The sequence below is a fragment of the Electrona antarctica genome (genome assembly GCF_951216825.1).
Source record: "Electrona antarctica genome assembly, chromosome: 22".
Taxonomy (NCBI): domain Eukaryota; kingdom Metazoa; phylum Chordata; class Actinopteri; order Myctophiformes; family Myctophidae; genus Electrona; species Electrona antarctica.
Genome location: NC_136805.1, coordinates 14,335,415 through 14,357,998, shown reverse-complemented (window position 1 = coordinate 14,357,998; position 22,584 = coordinate 14,335,415). Strand labels below are relative to the sequence as shown.

The 22,584-nt window shown below is 42.3% G+C and overlaps 1 protein-coding gene across 1 annotated transcript in view; it reads left to right on the top strand.

Moving 5' to 3' along the window:
• arid5b (AT-rich interaction domain 5B) overlaps window positions 1-22,584 on the top strand; it is a gene marked incomplete at its 3' end in the record, with an annotated part of 150,894 nt that overhangs the window by 44,307 nt on the left and 84,003 nt on the right. The window contains exon 4 of the mRNA XM_079492231.1: window positions 19,612-19,842. Within this exon, the coding sequence (XP_079348357.1) occupies window positions 19,612-19,842 (231 nt within the window). The remainder of the gene's footprint in view (window positions 1-19,611; window positions 19,843-22,584) is intronic.

Sequence of the window (22,584 nt, the reverse complement as noted above, 5' to 3'; positions counted from 1 at the left end):
GGAAATTGTTCCTCATTTGCATAATTTGCATAAAGGTATATAATAATTCGTCTTTCGACCTATTTTATGACATGTCTAATCCAGTGGAGTGATGGGGCAGCAGTGGCTCATGAGGTAGATGATCGGACGTCTTGGAATCTGAAAGCACGGCATGATGCACACTCTGCATTGGAACATTGATGAACATGTCTGTGATAAAAGCAGGCATCGAGTGTTATCAGATGCTTGTGCTTGTGATACTGTCTCCTTACTCTCCTACCCTGTGAGAAAGTACCATGCCTAGTCTCTCAATACAGTTCCTGTTGGAACTTCTACAACCCATTCACAAGAAGGATGGTCATAGCTGAATGAGCCACCTGGGAAACAGAAGGTCCCAGGTTCAATTCCAGGCCCCGGCAATGTGTCGAGGTATACATAAGCAAGACCCTTAATCCCCAACTACCCCTGACCTCAAAGGTCGGACGGCCTTGAGCAGCAATAACCTAATTGAAGCAGAAAACAAAATTTTCCAATATGGTTAATATAAGGTCTAATACACAAAGATGAAGACAAAGAAGATGTAGAGGCTGAAGGGAAGGGCTGTGGACAGTTCAGAGACTTGCCTACCGGTGACATTGTCGGTAGGCAGGTTTTTCATTTCGAACATTTAAATGTTTTAATTTGATTTTGTATTAATGTGAGAACAATGACTTCTATAATAGCTAACTTTCCAAAAATATAGTCTTCAGTGTATATTAGCTTGGATTCTCCATCGATGTCACTGGTAGCAAGTGTTATGACATAATATGGTACAATTTAAGGAGATGTTGGGAGATAATATTATTATCTCCCAACATCTCCTTAAATTCCTGCCACCTGGTATAGAAGGCTTAAGAGTATCCAACAGTTACTTCCCCCAAAACGTATGAACCCTGAAAGCTCGCCATGCTGCCCCCAAAACCAAAATCATGAGATGAATAGGGCATACAATAGCAGTGGCAGCCATTTTCGGGTTCTATCGTTCCAGACCCCATTGTTTTTTCCCCCATAGAGATTTCTACGAATATTTATATAAAAAAAACAATAAGCCTATAGAATCAAGGCATCCAGGACCCTACTGAATCATGACGTTAAAACATTTGATTCTGTGATTTCTTTTTAAATATTTAATTATATAATATACAATAGCCTTTGTTTTTCACAGCATTTATGGATCCTGGATTGATATATATATATTGTTTGGAAATCTCTATATGTGAAAAATGAATGGAGTCTGGATGGATGGAACCATAAAATAGCCACCACTGCTATGCCCTATAGCACCTTTGAATATACTGTAACGATATTCATTGGATATAAAAACCCCAAAAACTCATCAATCAAGTCTTTCTGTATTTTTTTCTTCCATAACTTCATTAAAAAAAGATTAAGACCAATACAATAATGTTAAAATAACGACAACTATCTCTTCTGTGGTTCTTGTCATTTTTTACTCTTCGCTGCCACAAGCTCCTGTGCAGCTTTCTTGGCTTTGACCATCTCCTTATACCTCTTCATACAGTCCTTTTTGTAGCTCTATGAAGAGCTGCATCTTTATTTTATTTTGCTAGCACTGTAGAAAGTGTCATGCTTTAGTCATAAAATGCACAATACCTTCCATATATGAGCTTAACCGCTCTCTATAGATGTTTTTAATGTTATTACAATGTCATAACATTTATATCATAAAAGTTGACATGATTCACCATCTCTGTAGACTATTGGGCTTTAAGTTGTCATTCATTAGAACAAAACTTCCATTTAACAAACATAAATAATTATTATAGTGGAAAATAATGGAGCAAAACGTGCAAAAATGCAATTCTGAGGTCAATGACCCCTCAAGGTCACCAGAGGTCAGTCAGAAAGTGGTTCCACGTCTGAAATCAAACCTTGGGGTGTGTAGATGATATTCTGAAAGTTTCATGCTTTAGTCATAAAATGCACAATACTTTCCATATATGAGCTTAACCGCCGCACTAAGAGGAAATCACATTAAACCACCCTTGATCGCATACTGTATCGATATAAATACAGGAACATCTGAATTCTTTCTAACAGGAACTGTTTCTGTGGCTTCAGAGAACCTAATTGGTTACAGGCCTACGTCTGCTGAGTCACCACATGACAAGAGTAGCAATATGTTTTCATAAGCTTTTGGTCCAAGGGTGAAAGGCTAAATTTCCTATTTGTCTGACAAAAAGTTTTAAGGGCCCCCACTGCACAGGATGTGTTGTTGTAAACTCTGAGGGGCCAGCGTGAGCTCCCATGTCTAATCATTCCAGATCGCATCACATTTCAAACAGTGAAATACTAGAGAGCAAAGAACTCCAAACCAAAATTCCACAGGGTGATGATTTCTTCTTCTTCTTCTTCTTCTTCTTCTTCTTCTTCTTCTTCTTCTTCTTCTTCTTCTTCTTCTTCTTCTTCTTCTTCTTCTTCTTCTTCTTCTTCTTCTTCTTCTTCTTCTTCTTCTTCTTCTTCTTCTTCTTCTTCTTCTTCTTCTTCTTCTTCTTCTTCTTCTTCTTCTTCTTCTTCTTCTTCTTCTTCTTCTTCTTCTTCTTCTTCTTCTTCTTCTTCTTCTTCTTCTTCTTCTTCTTCTTCTTCTTCTTCAAACATGTTGTAGTGAGAGACAGACCGATCGAGGGAATCAGGAATGTGAGCAGGAGAGAAAAAAATAATAATAGATGAAAATCCTCAATAGCGGTAGACATTTAAAGTCAAAACTGAAACTTCTGAATCAACTACTGTATTTCATTTTAGGGAGAATAGCTCACATTTTTGTGATTATTGAAACTCAACATGAAAAACCTAACATATTTTTTTATTGTATGTTTGGTCTTAAAAATGTGTGCGGAAATAAAGCCACTTCTTGTTAAACTTTGTTTATGAGTTACCTTTATATACACATGCAGACATGTTAGTCATCAGCAAAGCAGAGAGAGAGAGAGAGAGAGAGAGAGGAGAGGAAACAAATGAATGAATAAGTCTGAACAGGAGTCTGACACAGACGGTCACCAGTGAAATTCCTCCTCCTCCAGTTCTGCTACACATACATAACACTGCAGTGATCACACTCTCTGGTGTTTAACCCATAAATCAGGACAATTTTCGGAAAGATTTGAGGCACATTTTAACGATTTAAAAAAAATAGCAGACCTACAAGTTCATAGCGCGGCACTCGGTGCCGCGCTATGAGCTTGTAGATCTGCTATTTTTCAATAGCTAAATTATAACATAATGTATGTAACACCAAAAGGGGTTCCCGCTCAAAATGGGTGAAATCAGTGGTTCTCAACCTTCTCTGGATCAGCTAGGGCCCAATGTCAAAAGCATTAATCACAGCCCATCCATCTGACCACTTAGCACGGCAGTCGAAAGGCATTTTCAGGGCATGATTATTTTGATGATCAGTAAATCCATTGTGTTCTGGCTTGGATACATTAAGTTCTTGTTTATCGGTATTACAAAGGAAACTGTTTATTATTTATTTTTCCAAGGAATTACAGAACAGAAAAAAAATAAATTGCATTATATTATATTAATATAACATATTATTACAATATTTTATATTATAATTAAAAATATAATTTTGCCAATTATTTGGAGGCCAGTTTGCAATACCCTCTCGGCCCACCACTGGTTCCCAGCCCACAGGTTGAGGACTACTTGTTTAAATGTGCACAGAGAGAGAGAGAGAGAGAGAGAGAGAGAGAGAGAGAGAGAACACATTCAGCACCCCTTTTGTTCCATATAGTGTTTCATAACGTTACAGTCCCTCTGCTTTGATCCCCTCGCCCTCTGCATTAGATGAAGGAGATTGTTCAGTTAAGGGATTTGCCGTTACTGTTCCCTCCCTCCCTCCCTTCCTTCCTTCCTTCCTTCCTTCCTTCCTTCCTTCCTTCCTTCCTTCCTTCCTTCCTTCCTTCCTTTCCTTCCTTCCCTTCCTTCCTTCCTTCCTTTCCTTCCTTCCCTTCCTTCCTTCCTTCCAGCCCAAATAAATTGTCCCTGTGTTTTGCTTCATGATATGGACAGAGATGCTTTTAATATGTATGTACTAACCACTCGCCATCAGGGCTCACGGCGGGAGCTATGAATGATTTATTCTGTGGAGAATAATTGAAATAAAAGGGGGAGATAGAGAGAGAGAGAGAGAGAGAGAGAGAGAGAGAGAGGGAGAGAGAGAGAGAGAGGGAGAGGGAGAGGGAGAGGGAGAGGGAGAGAGAGATGGAGGAAGATTTTATTTTATGTGGAAAATAATTGAGGTAGAAGACACAGAGAGAGAGAGGGGGGGGACAGTGAGCAAATATATGGAGACAGGCAGACTGATAATTAATAATAACAGCAGTGCTTTAGTTTAGTTGATCTGTGTCCTGGCTGTCTGTCTACTTTCTGCCATTTTGTCCCCTTAAATGTTAACTAATTGGTTTCACTGACTGAGGCGCTGCTGCTCCTCTCTTCTGTTCATCCAGCCCTCTTCTCTCCCCATCTCTCTCCCTCACATCTCCTGCACTCCCATCGCTCCCTCTCCATGCCATTCTGTTCCCCTCGCTCATACTTCCCTATATCGTCTCTTCACGTATATCCAGTGTTTCTCTCTCCTTCATCGCTCCCAGTCTCTCCATTCTTCTGTGAATGTAATCATTTCTCCCATTCGTTTGTCTAGAAATAAGGAGAGCAGCTATTGTGTTTGGAGGACGCTTGTCACAATGTGATTTCCTTTTCTCCCAAAGCAGGGAGAAGTTAATCTCCCCACATGATTTATCTCTGCAACATTTGTTTGACACCTGGGCTTCCTAACTCAATACATATTTAAATTGCTCATTAAAAAAAACGATGGGAAAAATAAATGTTTGCGTCCCAGGCAACAGGGTACAAGGGGCGATGCTGTTTTAGCTGATTATTGCAGCACTTGATCCCTTGTCTAAACTTTCCCTGTGCATTATATATATTTAGACTCGATGAATAAATTATGCGTGTGTATGTGGGGCGGTGTGGGGTGCATACACAAATCATGTGTATGTGCATGCGGCATGCACGCACACACGCACGCACGCACGCACGCACGCACGCACGCACGCACGCACGCACGCACGCACGCACACACACACGCACGCACGCACGCGCGCGCACACAGGGCTTGTGCATTTTGAACTTAAGTGCATGATGAACACAGACCAAAGTTATTAAAAAGCTTTTATGCGCTGCAATTAAAACATACTGTAGGAACCAGGACAAGGACGGCATGTTCTTTGCTGGGAGGAAGAGGGTGGCTCGCAGATTACTGTGATGAATTTCAGCTTCACTGGCGTTGTAATACTGTATACAGCTAACCTAATTTGTAGGCTTATGTCCTAATTTGCATAATTGCATTTCACATAATAGCTCGCAATCTCCCGTTCTGATTTGTTGAAAGGATCCTCCTGGTTAGTGGTTATGTTGTGTTTGTTGCGCCGGCTGTGATTCGACACATGACAATTTGATTTTGTCGGCCTCCATCCTATGTATTCCCATTAACGTGGAGAGGCAGGGGAGGCGTGCCATGAGATTTTGCTTCTGACGTTCAAGAATCAAAATCACTGTAAAACAATCATTACATTATAGCTTTCATTTGATTTCAGTTTCAGTTTCAAGTATTTTCTTCTTTTCATTCTTCTTGCTGTTTATTTATTCAGTGAAGACTTTTCTGCACTCACACACATTCCAAACTGAACCCTACAGCACTATAGTCTATTGAGCAGCTGCACATGGCTGGGTCGGGGGAGCCTTGCTCCAAGGCAGAGAGTCGATAGATCTGAAACAGTCACCCTCAGTGGTGGTCAAAAAATGTTTCATTAAATAAAAGTATTAATACTGCAAAATATAGGCGTATATAGGGCTGAAGTGGTTACTGTATGTTTTGTAATAACAATCAAAATCTACAAAGTAACTGAAGTTTTCGAATAATGTAGAGTAAAAGTACAATATTTGTCTCGGAGTAGTGGAGTAGAAGTAAAAGTATAAAAATACTGGAAATAATACTCCAGTAAAGTAAAAGTACTTTTTTTAAAACTTAAGTGCAGTACTTGAGTAAATGTACTTGTTGTCTGTGATGATGCTGCTGTGAGAGATTCTCATCTAGATCAGACACAGTAAAGTGAATCCTATAAATGACCAATTGTAAACAAAGCCAACAGATGGATGAGAGGAGATAGGAGGTGTAATTACACTCGTTGGGCTCTTCATTCATACAAAGCAATAATTACATTAATTATTAATTAGACTTTTACCCGAACCCTAGCATTATATCAGCTATCATCCCCGTCAAGACCGAGGGCGTTCCAATATTATAAGGCAAAACATTTTTTGATTAAATAAAAAAAAACTCAATTTGTGAGTTGTCCTGACTGAAATAACTTTATGTCCAGGTTGGAACTACTGGTGTACCAAATTATAAGTGACAATCTTATAATTAAATCTGGATCCTAAAATAGGATACTAACATTGAGCTTGTAGAAAGGCTATTGTCAGCGAAGAGATTTGGTGTAGAGAGAAATAAAAGGATTCAGAACGTTCAGTCAAGCCTTTTCATTCAAGCAAACACAACCTGGGCTGAGCTCAGCAGTTTGCCTGGTCATATCATTTGATCATTCAAGACTTTGGTTCACATTTTCAAGTGGTGAATGATGGTGAATACCTTGGAATTGTGCTTATCTGGCTGAGGTGTGACTCAGTGGCAAACAGGTTGCAAAGTTGCAGTGACACGTTATCTCCTTGTAGATAGTGAGTGTTGAGAAAGAGAAATGTTATAATAATACGATTTTTAACAGTTCATGAGTCACCCACCAGTCTGGTTTTGTAATACCTGCATGATGAAAGATATTTAGCAGCCATTCCCTGGAATTAGGGCTGGACAATATATCTATATTATATCAATATCGTGACATATTGGCTTGGATGTTTGCTATTAATTTAATGTAATAATAATAATAATAATAATAATATATGTTTGCTTGTAAGAGTTTGCTTTTCTTCGTTTTAAAGGCTGCATTAAAGTAAAAATATGTAATTTTCTGCATTACTGATGATTTTTTCTTAAAAAGAAATCTCATTGTTTTATTAAAGCAACAATAGTGATCAGCAACGATATTGATATTGAGTTATTTGGTAAAATATATACATCGGCAACGCAGCGTGTTGTGAACATATACTTACTATTTTGATGGCAATACTTTTGTACTTACTCTAAGAAAATGTTTTTGAATGCAGCTTTTACTTGTAACAGAGCATTTCTACAGTACATTGTGCTATGGCTACGTTTACTCCACCACTACATTCAATGTCCACCCTGTGCCATGTGTTTGCTCAATGCTGAATATGAACCCTTTCATGCGTTTTGTCCAGATCGCTCTCCTGCTCCTGTCCGTTTTGTTCTCTGTCAAGTACTCTTGTCTCTTTCTTTCCTCTCTCTCTCTCTCTCTCTCTCTCTCCCTGCATCCTCTCCCCTCCTCCTCCTCCATCCGCCTCTCCCTCCTCTCTCTCTCTCTCTCTCTCTCTCTCTCTCTCTCTCTCTCTCTCTCTCTCTCTCTCTCTCTCTCTCTCGCTCTCTCTCTCTCGCTCTCTCTCTCTCGCTCTCTCTCTCTCTCTCTCTCTCTCTCTCTCTCTCTCTCTCTCAATTCCATTTGTACACTTTCATACACTAGTTACCCCCCCCCCCCAAATATCCCTGAGGGTCCCTGGACCCCACCTTGAGAACCATTGATTGATTGATTGATTGACTGACAACAAAGTATGCACAAAACAACTGATTGCATATTATTGGTCAAAAGGATGGCACAAAAAGTCCAAAGGCTAATTTCCATTGTAGTCCTAATTGGATGTGACAAGGGGAGAAATAAAACACAGCTACAAAAGCACAATACAAGACATACTGTAGAATTCAGTTAAAATCAGGATCAAGTGGTATTAAGAAAGCTCTTTAAGGAGGACTTAACCCATTCAGGCCTGACGTCGACATTTAAAAAATGTCTTCGAAATCCTGACAGTTTTCTGAAAAACCAACGTTTCTGTATGAGTGGTTCTCAAAAAAGGCACATTTTCACGATTTAAAAAAAAAATAGCAGACCTACAAGTTCGTAGCGCGCCACTCGGTGGCGCGCTACGAGCTTGTAGATCTGCTATTTTTCAATAGCTAAAGCATAACATAATGCTAACACCAAAAGGGGTTCCCGCCCAAAATGGGTTAAGCTAGGAATAGTCCCAATCGAATTAGTGACTGCAGGCACTGCATTACTAGTTCATTTTCAACAAAGCATCATTGCCATCATCCTCCTCATTCTCCTCCTCATCAGCCCCTGGCCAGGGCTCCCAGTGCCTGTAGTTGTGTATTGATCAGGGCTGTGTGATGTGATGTGATGCTCTGCCAGAGCGGCACAGTAACAACATGTACGCAGGAAAACATTAACAAAAGGTCTCGCCGCGTTACGCTATAGTGTGCAAAAGCTGCTTCCTGATCGATAGCTATCGATCCGCCCTCTGACTTCCTCGTCTCCACACACACACACACTCGTGCGCGCACGTGCACGCACACAAACACTAAGGTGCACACTTATATTATCTACACTACCTCACAGGCACACAGGCGTACTTATTTATTTCAATTCCGCGAGCGCATTTAGATGCCTAGATATTCAAAGCTAGAGCGATGTGTGCAAATCTGTGCACGGATGTTACTCACATAATATGCTCCCTGATCAAATACATTCTCCAGGCATATTAAGCGTGCGCGTGTGCGACACACACACACACACACACACGCACACGCACACAAACTAAAGCTGTCTCGATCACTCTCTCTTTTCCACACAAACACTCCCTGATAACAACTGGAGATGTAGGCAGATTATGCCATTGATATATCATGGAGGACACACACACACACACACACACACACACACACACACACACACACACACACACACACACACACACACACACACACACACACACACACACACACAGCCTAATAACTGCCGTCTATGCAGGCAGAATATATCCACTGATAAATCAGAGGGCCCTGCTTGCTGCAGCTGAGTCTGCTATTTATCTTAATTGTCATAGAACCAGCCACTATTCTACCCTGCCTGCATATTATGTCTGGAATATGAATACTACTGTATGTGTGGAGACTGTGAAATATATGCCAGTCCCTCTGTGTTGGAAATATAAACCCTTTTCTTCACATTAAAATAACTCTTAACCCTTAGAAGATGAAAGACGCCAATTGGCGTCTTCATCAGAATTCCGTAAATGATCAATGACGCCAATTGGCGTCTTCACAGTTTTTGATGAATCTAAACATATTAATATGCTCCGAAGCGCTGTTTAAATTCCTGAGCTTATATTCCAACTACATTACCCAGAAAACCCGTGTCACGTGACACACGTGTACGTGTTGCCATTGGAAGCTGGTCCCACCCCCTGTAAACAGTGGGGGCAGAGGGAGTCTTCATAGTTGTCATTGTTTTGCCTGTTTGCCGTCTCGCCCGAGCGATTTTCTAGCAGAAAAAGTTGAAAGCAGTACTATTTATTTGAGCGAGTTTTGTGGTAGTAGTATTGATCCATACGCGTCCCAGTCGCCTTCTCCAGGCGGAGTAGCCCTGGTCCAGTGCTTACAGCGAGACTCGCTGCTCCCTCCCTCCTTTTTTCATTGTCTCCCCATCGTCGTCCGATGAGCTATACCGGGAAACCATTGAAGAAGACGATCAACCCGGAATGTTTTGAGGTAATCTTATTGTAGAAAATGCCCTTCTATAGTGATCAGAAATCATAAGATGATCGCTACAAATAGATGCTTGGATAATTACTACTACTAGTCAGATCATGACGCCAGAATGACTCACCACGATGGCCCCCAGCCATTAGCCAGCACCGAAGGTGCTGGCTAATGGTGTTGGTCGGTGCATTGGTGCTGGCTAAGGGCTGGAGGGGGGGGTTGGTGTCGATCGGTTGGTTTGTGCAGTACAAATGTATCGTAGCAGGCATGCACGCATGGCAGTACAAGTATTTTATATTGTAGCGTGCCTTATAGGCGATCTGATCTTTAGAGTAATGTTCGCTCCTTTTATTTACTGTCTACAAAGACGGAGAACAAACATGCATCGTTTACTGAAGCAACGCGTGGTTATGATGACGTTGCTACAAGGATCGGAGGGGGGACGGGGAGTGAAGCTAACAGTAGCGTATTATATAAGATCTGTATGACGTTTCATTGACGTCTATGCTTGCATGATAATTGCATTCATTGTATATTGTATACAATCATGATTGTACATTGTTTAGTGTGTCTCCGTGTGATGATGATGATGACGATGATGTCAGATAGCCTACGTCCCCCCCCCCCCAACTGGCTATTGGCCGGGCTGACTACAGCTAAATGTTTATTTTTATATATTTAGAACTGGCATCGGAGGAGGAGGATGATGATGATGATGATGATGATGAAGACGAAGAGTCAAGACTGCGATGGAGTTCTCCGACACTGAACCGGATGCATTCATTCATTTCAGTTGTTGTTTTTTTTTTAAATTTAGCCTACACACACACACACCGTCAAGAACAACTGGAATGCAGTGGTTTGGGGACACTGGGGAGTTTGGGGACAACTGTTTTGTATGTAGGCCTATTTATTTTCTGTAATATTTATTATAATTGTATTATGTTAGTAGTCATAAAAAATAAAAGAATAAAAGCTTTTACAATGAGTTAGACCTGTCATGGCTATTTTGTTCACTAGTCTGAGGTTTATGGTTTGACTAAGCGAGTTTCAACTGTGATTTACTCTGTAACGGTAGATGGTAAGAACCCAATTTTTTTGTTATAATACAGTATACATTCAAGTCTATATTTTGATACATATCATGGGCACAAAGTCATATCAAAACAATGTCCTTGGATGAGTTTTTTATCAAAACTGTTTCTTCACAACAGGTTTTTGAGATACATGCATGAATAGACACGGTACTGGTAAGACTATGTAAACATGGTATATATCAAAATGTGCGTTAGAATGTCTAATTTTACCCCAAAAAAGAATTGAGTTTATATGATGTTCCATTTCAGAGCTAGGGGGACTTTTAGCTGGATAGGTCAGATTGATCATGACTGACCATGCTATTTATAGATGGCAAAATATCTACAGTGGTACATGTGAGAAACTTTTTATTTTATTTTAATTGAACTAGACAACTCACCCTTTAAAATGAGATATTGCATGGCTATGTACGCCCAGCAGAAAAAAAGTTATTTAGAAAATAAAACTTCAACCGGTCATAACTTTTTTTGTTGTCCTAGAAACACTACCCAGTGTAAATGCAGGCTCTTTTAAATGGCTTCCAACACCACAACTAAACATTTTATCAACTCAGTTCATTTTTTTCCTGGAAGCAGACAAGCCAAGCTTTCTCTGAAGGTCTTTCGTTGTCACACATTCACAACAGAGAATTTTCAATAAATCATTCAAAAACGCCATTCTGCCATAGAGAAGTCTAAAAACTATATAGAAATCCATGAAACTCTCAAAGAGTTAATAAGCTGTGAGAGCGAGCCTTAACAGTAGCTTTTTCCGGTGAGGATGTCAAGGCTATATCTATTTTTCTCTCTCCCCAGCTGTCATTGGTGTTTCTCGTCTCTCCTTTGTGCGTGCTGCTATCTAGGGAAGAAGCCGTCATAAAAGTCCCACTTTGTTTTAACCGAACGCCTGCTGCGGTATTGGCGAGCTGTTGCCCCACAGACCCGAGAGGAAATGTCTGGAAAATGGAAACTTTTGCTCCCATGACGAGCATCAGACGATGTACCATAATTTGGCTAACCATTCTATTCGAGGGACGTGTTTTGAATTCAGGTTTTTTTTGCCGTTTGATCTACATGGAATGACGCTGAGATGCAGCTGAAGCATTACTAATCAATGGACGCCTTCTGTGGCGGTTCCAATCAGAGTGTTTCACTTTTTTTTAAAAATGGCTCTAAATCAACCCAACACTGTTTGATATGCTGGTTAACTTTTTGTGGGGATTAGCTTCCTCAAGTGCCAAGAAAAACATCTGAAAATGTAACTTTCCTACTTCGCCAAAATCCATTCAAACCCAAGAAGACAAGAGGCGTGCAGAGCAATGTTTCCCTCACACAACCCCACAAATGTTTCCCTTCATTATCTCCACCAGGCCGAAGGCATGGGGAGAGAGTATGTTTTGCACTCCGTCCGTGTGTGTGTGTGTCCGTCCGTCCTTCCGTCCGTCCTTCCTTCCGTCCGTCTGTGTACAGCTAATCTCCGGCACCGTTAACCCGGTCCATGCCAAACTTTGCACACACACTCCCTGGATGCCAACGATGAACCTCTGCCCCGCATTTTCCAGAACGGCCTGTTATAGCGCCACCATGAGGCAGCTTTTCACATTTTTACCTAAAACTGCACCGATCTGCGTGAAACGTTGCATGCACACTCCCTAGTGGCCAAGGACAAACCTTTGACCTGCAATTTCCGCATCTGCCTTTTATAGCGCCACCAGGAGGCTGACTTTTGTAAAACACCTTTTTTGATATTACTCCTCCAGATTCTGTCCACAAATCTCACAAATCGTTACACAGTATCTCTATGGTCATGTGCTCAAGTCGGATCTGTCCGATATTTCATATTCCATCCTAATTGGCTATAATTGGCTTTCACAGTTTGCAAGATTGCCCCGTTTTGAACAAAAGCCTCAAATCATGAACGCAGCATACAATTTACGTGAAATCTTTCACACATTTTCTTACTAGGCTGAGGAATATATCCCACCCTTTTCACATTGGCCTGTTATAGCGCCACCAACAGGTTGATTTTTGCAAAACACATTTTTGGAACAAAATGCCTCAAATCATCCAATTGCCATCAAAGGCTCCTAAACATTACTCCTAAACATTTTGCCAAACATCACACACACTCCTATCCTCCTGGTGGAGAGTCAGACCTTTGCCCGGAAGGGCACTTTTTCTAGTTTAATTTCATTTTGTCAGGACTGAGAACTGCGGACTCCCATTATGTGGTGTAAAGTCCCACAGACCGGTGTCAGGGAGAAGCTCTGGGAAGATGAATAATGTTACCTGTTTTATTATACTCAACATTTCACCCTCCTACGGGGGGAACATCTCCCTGGCAACTAAAGAAAAGGGAAGAACATTTGTTCGGAAATCTCTGCTTTATTAGTGGACCATGTCGAGAAACGGGCGAGGGAAATAGGGATTAACAAAACGTCCTCAGTGAGATGCAAACCCCACCAAGTTATGAGTCTTAAACATACAGTACAGTATTGGCTGCCACCTCAAGAGGAAAAGTTATATAGGTTTAGCATTCAAGGTTGAACGTTCAAGTTTCTCTCACCTTTTCTCAGTGGTGGATAAAGTACTCAACCTCAGTACATGAGATGTAGTGAAGGGAAAGTATTAAAGTAGAGATACTCAAAATCATGTACTTCATTACTGTATCGCTGCCCCTTCAACGAGGTAACATTTTAAAGGTTTAACACAAGAGTGTTGAAGTCTCTCTCACCTTTTCTATCTCCCTGTTGATTACCTCGTTTCCTCTTATCTGACCACTTATCTCTATCTTCTCTACCTACCCTTCCTCTCATTGGCTGAAATACCTGCCTCACTGATTGCCCTGATTGCTCAACTTAATTTCAGCCGACAGCAAAGCGTGGATGGGGACCGGGTAGAGCTTATTATGCTCTGTTTGTTCCTCTGAGACTGAAATATTAAGAGAAGAAAGAAATTGAAGTGCCGGCTGATTATGTTTTGATCGTGTGGAAATGCGAGCCGAGGCGTCTCGTTAATACCGGCATGAATGGCTGGCAGAGACCTGTACATGACAACGCAATTATTACTCTGAGATAACTAGAATGGTTAGAGAGAGGGGGGGGGGGAGAAAGGTGGTGGGGGGAGACAAACAGCGATGGAGAGAGAGGGGGGGAGAGAGAGGGAGGGAGGGAGTGGGGAGTAAGAGAGAGCTAGAGACAGAAAGAGAGAGGGGTAGGCTAGGACAGCAGAAAGAGCAAGGGAAGCAGAAAGACATCCAATTGTTGATTGTAATCAGAGAACACAAACAGCTAGCAAAATATTATCACTTTGAAAGACATCTCATTCCATCTGCGTTTCACTCTCATAAAACTGCTGCCTGCTGCAGAATGCATGCAAGACAAGACACTATTTATATTTAAAAACAAGTCTGTAGTGCTTTTTGTTTTTTTCTTCATTTACTTTCAAAAAGTGTACACGTTAGTATATCTTAAATCGTAAACCATCTCACTCAAATCTGTGCCATCTCAATGGATCTCGATTTGATATATGACAAGAATCCTCAGGCTCCTGTCCCCGGGGGTTTGAAGAGCATAATCAAACCACAGGAACAAGTAATAAAATCCTGATGCGAGCGATTAAATAGTCTCTCCACCACATTCACCACTGTGACATCATGATGACATTTCTGCTGTGATCTAATTGGTTCGCTTTACCAGGTGCAGGTATATGAGCGATGGCAAGAGAGTGAGAGAGCGAGAGAGAGAGGAGAAAGTCACATGGGGAGGACAAAAACTAGCTGAAGAAGTGAGAAGAGAGAGACAGAAAGAGAGAGCGACAGAGGGGGAAGGCGATCAGAGTGATGACTAGTCATTCTTATGTATGTGTGCCCATAGAGAAGCAGTTGGCACTGGGCATGGCTCTGGAACAGTGCAGGTTGACATTGTTAAAACTCCCAACTCCAGTCTGCCTCATCAGATGAGATGACACACTGTGTGTGCGTGCGTGCGTGCGTGCGTGCGTGCGTGCGTGCGTGCGTGCGTGCGTGCGTGCGTGCGTGCGTGCGTGCGTGCGTGCACTCACAGTAGAACAAGCACTGCGTTTTGGCTCACACGCGGCTTAAGTCAAACAAATCATTTCTAGCACAACTTGCACTGGAGTAGACCCTCTCTCATTCCCATACCTCCTTTTTATCTTTTCTCCCATAACCCCCTCCTCTCTCTCTCTCTCTCCCTCTCTCTCTCTCTCTCTCTCTCTCTCCCTCTCTCTCTCTCTCTCTCTCTCTCTCTCCCCCCCCCCTCTTCAGCAAGACAAAAACCCTGCTTGTCAGGGCCATTGGACAGAAATTGCATAATGTGATTTCGGACTGCTCCCTAATGACAATGCTGGCCCCTCCAATTAGAGCTGAAAAGGAGAAGGAATTTGGCTCTTTGGAAAAAGGTTAGATTTGATTAACAAAATCACCCGCGGGAACGAAGAGGACGGCGACGTCTCATCTCACCCTTCACTTATCCTCACCTTCATTCCTCCTCCCATCCGCTCCTCTGTCCCTCTATACTCCTTTACACTTCCAGACACTTTATTCTCTTGTTTTGTATTCATTCACCCCCCACACTCTGTCTCTCCCACTCTCCCTTCTTCCCCCATGTCAAATCTCTTCAGGAGGTTATTCTGCACAGCAGCGTGCCACTGTGATCAGCCGGGCCTGAAGTGACCCCATTAAGACGTGAAGCATTTTCAAACTAATCCTAGACTGTGCTAATTGTCAGAGAGACAGAGACAGAGAGAGACTTAACACAGAGAGAGAGAGAGAAAGAGAGGGAGAGAAGGATCTGGGGGTGATGGACAAGAGATGTCAAGGGAGATGTCTTTATTCAAGGACAGAGAATGCCATGTATTTCAGGGTTTTGTTTACTTAAAAATCAATACATTGTTTCTGAACAAATCCTAGAGATGCCTCAAGCCGATGCAACTAATGTATTATTTTTCATTAGGAGATGGTTCCAAAGTGGCTAGAATATCAAGGACACCTTCAACAGGGACACATATCTCAGATTTATTTGCTTACATCATACACTTTGAAAACCAATGAAGCAATTTATAAATGGCTTGGAAATTGACTTCAACATCCAGGCTCCTTCCAGTAATAATACATCAAGTAAAATAGTCAAATGCAGGAAGAGTCAACATTGTGGGCATCTCAATGATAAATTGACTATTATTTTCCAAAATGCACAGTACATCATTATTCAGACCAAAATTTAACCTACAACTTCTTGTTTATGCCCATAATGAGTGGCTAGCTACAGGTTATGTAGTAATTTGTAACAATTGTAGAATAGTTGCATGTTCTTACATTTCAAGCATATTCAATCATGTATACTTTACATTACTTCAGACCATTTTCCATAAACAAGGACAATTTTCCAATGTAACATTGTAATGTTTATTGCAACTCTTCCAGTGACCAAATAGTCAGCCAAGTATTCCATGGTAATTATCTAAGTGCATGCATGTGCACAATAGGGGTGGGACGATATGGGTTCCTCACGATACGATATATATCGCGATATTAGGCCCTCGATAACGATAATATCACGATATTCGATATATTGCGATATATCGATATATTGTATGAAATTTCATCAACGATATATCACGATATCTGCAACTACAAAATACAGCATTTTGTATTCCCACAAAGCTGTTTGGAGACTTTGGACAAATCACCATCCAGTAATTCAGTACTTCTGGTTGCTGTGGAAATTGAGTGGGATTTGCTTTATTTTAGCTGTCATTTCCTCCTTTTCTAAACATGTTGTTCATCACTTCATTATGAACAACATTTCAAATTTCAACAAAAAAAAATATATATATATATATATATATCGCCATATCGATATTTCAGCACACCCCTAGTGCACAAGGCACACCAATGGAAAAGTCAAAATGTCAAGTCACTCCTGTATTCATAGTGAAAATAGCCACTCTACAAGTTCACACTTCTATTGCAATAATAAATGTGTGCCTTTCATGAAATTCCAAGGCACACAGCGTGCCTCCGCACACCGTTTCCAAACGACTGCCTTAGAGAACTACCTCTGAATCTGTTGGCCAGTTGGGTTGTGAGTCAGCATGGAGGCTTCTTTTATGCGGGCTGTGGGCATCACAGGCCGTTACTAGCAACCACAGAGCCTGATTTGAGCTAGGAGATTCTTAGCTATAGTGCCAGTGGTATTGCAGGCAAGAAATATAGCCGCAGCAGCAGCAGCAGTGCGGTATTGGGTTGGTAGCCGATTATGTCGGCCAAAAGTTTGTCTGAAGCCAAATTATCTGCCCTGGCAAACAGAACATGGCGGATATGTGGTATGAAGTTTGGCATGGCTCCGTTGCCTGTATAGTTATTCTGTGCGTGCGTGCGTGCGTGCGTGCGTGCGTGCGTGCGTGCCTGGTGGCGGCAATGATTTTGGGGGAGGTGGTGGTGGCACTCTTCTTTATCCTTTTCCTTCCATCTCTCTCTCTCTTTACCTTTTCTCTCTCTCTCTCTCACACACAAAGAGTGGAATGACAGATGTGGGCTCTCGTCGTGTCAAGTGCATCGTGTTTTATGTGTCCCTGGCAGGACTCTCATGCACTCTGACAACCCTGATCTATTGTGTGTGTGACTGTGTGTGTGTGTGTGTGTGTGTGCGTGTGTGTGTGTGATGGAGCGATAGAGTGTTTGTCAATTTGTGTGTGCGTGCGTGTGTGTGTGGGGGGGGGGGGGGGGGGGGGGGGGGGGGGTGACAGAGAGGGAGAGAGAGTTACTAGGCCAGAGCATTTGGGCACAGCAGGTTGTTTGGCACAGCGCTTTGGCATCATCTAACCGTCATTCTGCTTGCTCTGTGCCAGGGCTACTATGATACCACTTGGCCAAGTCACAGGGAACCTGTGTGTGTGTGTGTGTGTGTGTGTGTGTGTGTGTGTGTGTGTGTGTGTGTGTGTGTGTGTGTGTGTGTGTGTGTGTGTGTGTGTGTGCGCGAGCGTGTGTGTGTGAGCGTGTGTGTGTGAGCGCGTATGTGTGCACGACCTATTCTCTGTTCCCTTTGGCTTCACGGCATGCTGCCTAGCCAATTTCATACAGTACTGTCATGCCCTGATAGCTGCCACATTTATACTGTAACTCTAGCTTCTTTCCCAGGAGGTCAAACATTTAAAAACTATAGCGACCTTGCTAGATTAAACATAATAATCCTGGTCTTTACACATGCTTCAAGAATTTGCAAAAGTAGCTCTACAAGCCTGAGCATTTGGAGTAGACACTTTCACTATCCATATTCTGATTATTGCAATCAGAATATTAGAACTAGAAAAAAATCGAGCGATAAGGCAGGACCAAGCAGGAAGGCAATAAGCAGTAACAATAATATACACAATAACTGTAAGTGTGTGTGTGTGTGTGTGTGTGTGTGTGTGTGTGTGTGTGTGTGTGTGTGTGTGTGTGTGTGTGTGTGTGTGTGTGTAGGTGGGAGGCAGCATTCTTGAAGACTCATACGCTGAGTTGTCTGTACTCAGATTTGAACCCATGACTTTGTGTCCCAAAGGCGAGAGCCCTACCTACTGAGCTAGAGCTATCCTGACACAATCAGTTGTTGTATTGTTAACAGCAAAATCAATCAAGAAGGCAATAAGCAAATATACTTTGAGTACCAACGCATAAGTACTCAAACAGATCTACATGTGTAACGCCCGGGATTCGAACTCGGGCCTCCCGCATGAAAGTCCAACATCTTAACCACTAGACAAAAGGGATATCCTTCTGGACCGGTATTAGACTTTTGAGACCATCAGGCAGAGGCTCTGAGCCACTGCTACACTCTCCTCCCTTTAGACCTCCTCCCACGGGGAAACCCCATCACACGTCACATCACAGATCAGCTTTGTAACCATTTTTGTATTAACAATAACATCTGCATGAACAATTACTAAAGCTATCAAATGCTGTAATTGTAGTGGGGTATAATACATTAACACCACACCTACCATCAGTTCCCAGCAAACTTGCAGCACCAAACCAAGCTAATCGGCATACACTGAACCCTGATTTGTGTTCCAAAGGCGGTAGCTCTACCTACTGTGCTATCAAGACACAATCAGTTGTTCTATTGTTAACAGCAGAATCATTCAGTGTTTGTGATGACAATTATGTGTGTCCTGGTCCATTATTCATTACTACAGTGTGTTCGCTGTTCATGTTTTTTTTAAGGCTGGTTTCAGTGCTATTTGGCATGACCCTCTACCATACTGTAAAGTTGCAAACGCATATGACGATGTATTAGGGACAAAAGAAGAGTTTTCACAAAACAGCAATTTTCATTGGCTCATAAAACTTTCATTTTCTCACTTAAAATATAACTATAACTATACTTTCCCATGTCCGTAAAGGTCCAAAGTTCACGTGTAGAACTTTTCGTGCATTTTGATCAAAGATCCTGGGAGGAGATTTAATTGATTTTCATATAATTCAAAATAGCGGGTGATCTAGAGGTCAGAGGTCAAAAGTAAGAGCATGAAACTTGTTCGGTATGAGGAGACGCATAATGTGTGTCGAGGTTTCATTGCCGACGGTCAAATGGTTCATGAGCTATGCACGTTCAAAGTTTGCATTTTCAATTGAGTGCTATAGCGCAAAAGCAACTTTAGAAAGATTATATGGTAAATAAAACATTCTCTTGCATTGTACATCCCCGCCAGGGAGTCCTCACCTAACTCCTCTCCTCTCCTTCTCTTTCTCTCTCTCTCTAGTTGAAGACCCAACCCAGAAGAAAGTGCTGGTCCTCTCCTACCCTCAGTATTGCCGGTACCGGTCGGTTCTGGCCCGGCTGGGACAAAGTCCGCCTTCCCTCCTAACAGACCAGGTGGTGTTGGCGCTGGGCGGCATCGCCTCGCTGTCTGGGAACACGCACGTCCTGTACTGCCGGGACACCTTCGACCACCCCACGCTGCTGCACAACGAGAGCGTGTGCGACGAGTTTGGTGAGTGTGACATACCGTATGACGTACAGTTGGGTGCCACCGATATTGTCCCTTATCATTTCACCCATTTAGGCCTGACCTCAACATTTTTAAAAATCCTTCTAAATCCTCCACGATTTTTCAAAAATAGCAGACCTACAAGCTCATAGCGCGCCACTCGGTGGCGCGCTATGAGCTTGTGGATCTGCTATTTTTCAATAGCTAAATTATAACATAATGTTTAAAACACCAAAAGGGGTTCCCGCCCAAAATGGGTTAACTGTCCTTTTGCGCAGATCACGCAAACCTCAGCAAAAAGAAAAGGACAATATCGATGGCCTCCAACTGTACCGTATGACGTACACACATGCTGTAGCAAACAGGCGTTTGGATATTGGCTGCTTTCAGTGCTGTTGGTCTAAAGCGCTTGTGACATGTTCCCCAAGAGATGAAGGGAAGCGAAATGAAGGGAGAACCTTTGTTAGTCCCGCAGGGGATATTCGGTTTCAGCCTCAGCCAGCTGATGGCTGCTCAGATGGTTGTGATGAGTTCTCAGGGGGGAGCAATTAGGGGTTAAGTGTCTTGCTCAGGGACACGTTTGACGCATAGATCGGGGGCCGAGAGACGAATCGGTGGCCTTGGTCTCTCTATCAAGGGGGCCGCCTGATGTAAATGAGATGCATTAATAAGCTCTATAGTCAATTCAATAGGCCCTGTGCAGGTTTCCCATGTGTTTCCGGTTCAGATCTAATCTGCAGCCGAGCCAATCAAATGAAACTATGGGAAAATGTAGTGGAACTGAAAACACAGGTACTGTGTGCCATATTGTGGAAACACAGTTATGTATGCACACAGCCTATTATTTTATTTCTCTTTCACTGACTTTCACTGACTAGAGGATAAGCCTCTTGAGATGCAGCATCTCGTTTTCAAGGGGGTCCTATTCAATTCTTATTCTGGCAACACAGGACTATTTATGCACACAGCCTATTAAATTCTTATTCTGGCAACACAGGACTACAGCTATGCACTAAGCCTATTCAGTTCTGGCTATTGTCATGATACGGAGCAGAGCAACCTACAACAAAATTAGCAGTGTCATCAAGTAGCAGTACAGTACAAAATATAACAACATGGAGGGAATTAAAAACTAGGCATTCACTAGAGGCTGAGTTAATACACCCAACCTCCGACAAAACCAACCGCCCCCAGCCCAACATACACCTTTGCACTTCCGAAGACAATGAGGGATTTTGCCATGCCCCCAAAAGCGGTTTAAATGTGTGTCTCAAAGTATTCTATCAGCAGATAGATAGTTTATTACACAGCTATCCTGCATGAATTAACTTGATGCTTCATATTTTAACGCATTCTGGGCGGGAACCCCTTTTGGTGTTTTAACTAAGCATTATGTTATACTTTAGCTATTGAAAAATAGCAGATCTACAAGCTCATAGCGTGCCACCGAGTGGCGCGCTATGAGCTTGTAGGTCTGCTATTTTTGAAAAATCGTGACAATGCGGCACAAATCTTTGAATATATCTTCTTTCAGAAGACTTTTTTTTAATTTCGACGTCAGGCCTGAATGGGTTAACCAACCTGCATGCTAGAGGATATCGCCGCTGTAGTCGTGTGGAAACCTCATATGTCTAAAACGGTTCCTTTTCCGGATTCAAATTGAAAAAAAAAATAGCAAAAGTAGCAGATCTACAAGCTCAAAACGTGTCACTTTGAGCTTGCGGAAACCTACTGGTTGACAGTTGTCAGTAAAGTATGTGAAGCAGATGGCACAAACAGCTTGGACACTGGATGTGTCACCATCTTTATTGTAGCTGGGACGTTACCTCTCTCCATCTGGAGACCGATATACAGACAACGGACATAAAACCTCCGGATTGTGGCTTTAACTGTACACTGGGGTGTAAGTACAGTACAGTCCAGTATATGTAAAGCCTTTACGGTGAAGAATGGTTACTTTCTGTCACAATATTCCGTAACTGCATATGGCACATGTAATCAGATCAGTGGCTTTTCTGCGTGCGTGTGTCCGTGCGTGCGTGCATATTGGTGTGCGCGACTGCGCGTGCATGTGTTCATCAGTACGTATGTTGTGTGTACTGTATATATCCATGCGTGCAACTGTGTGTGAAACTGTGAACGTGTGTATGTGTGCTTTGTTTGTTTACAACTACATATATGTGACCTTCTTTGTATCATCATTGCGACCATAGGTCGCATATTACTATGAAAACCTGCAAAACCTGTCAGTCCGTCCGTCCGTCCGTCACGCCTCGTGATACAATCCATATATGGCCGTCAGTCCATCACGCCTCGTGACACGCTCCATACCGTATATGGCAGTCTCCATATATGACGATCACAACACTGACCTCATCAAACCCTGGATAGCCATACATGGAGAAGACTGGATCATCACCTAGATCTGCATTTATGGAGCCGGCCAGCAACTCTACATCTGACCTCAAACCCTTAGATCTCCATATATGGAGCTGACCTGTTCTGACATTATTGATATTCCCCCACCCGTCCTTCCTCTTCGATGTCTCCCTTTTGACTGATAGTGTACCTGTCCATTCAAACTCTAGACGCCCCAAAGTTATTAGCACAGCCGGCGAAAACTAGAAGTTTCAACAGGCCCGAACATTCTACTAATTAGCACACATTTTACGCCCTACCAGTCCCTGGAAAGAAATCCCAGACCTGTTGTTTCAGCACGACCTCGTCCTTTAGGGCGAGGACGCT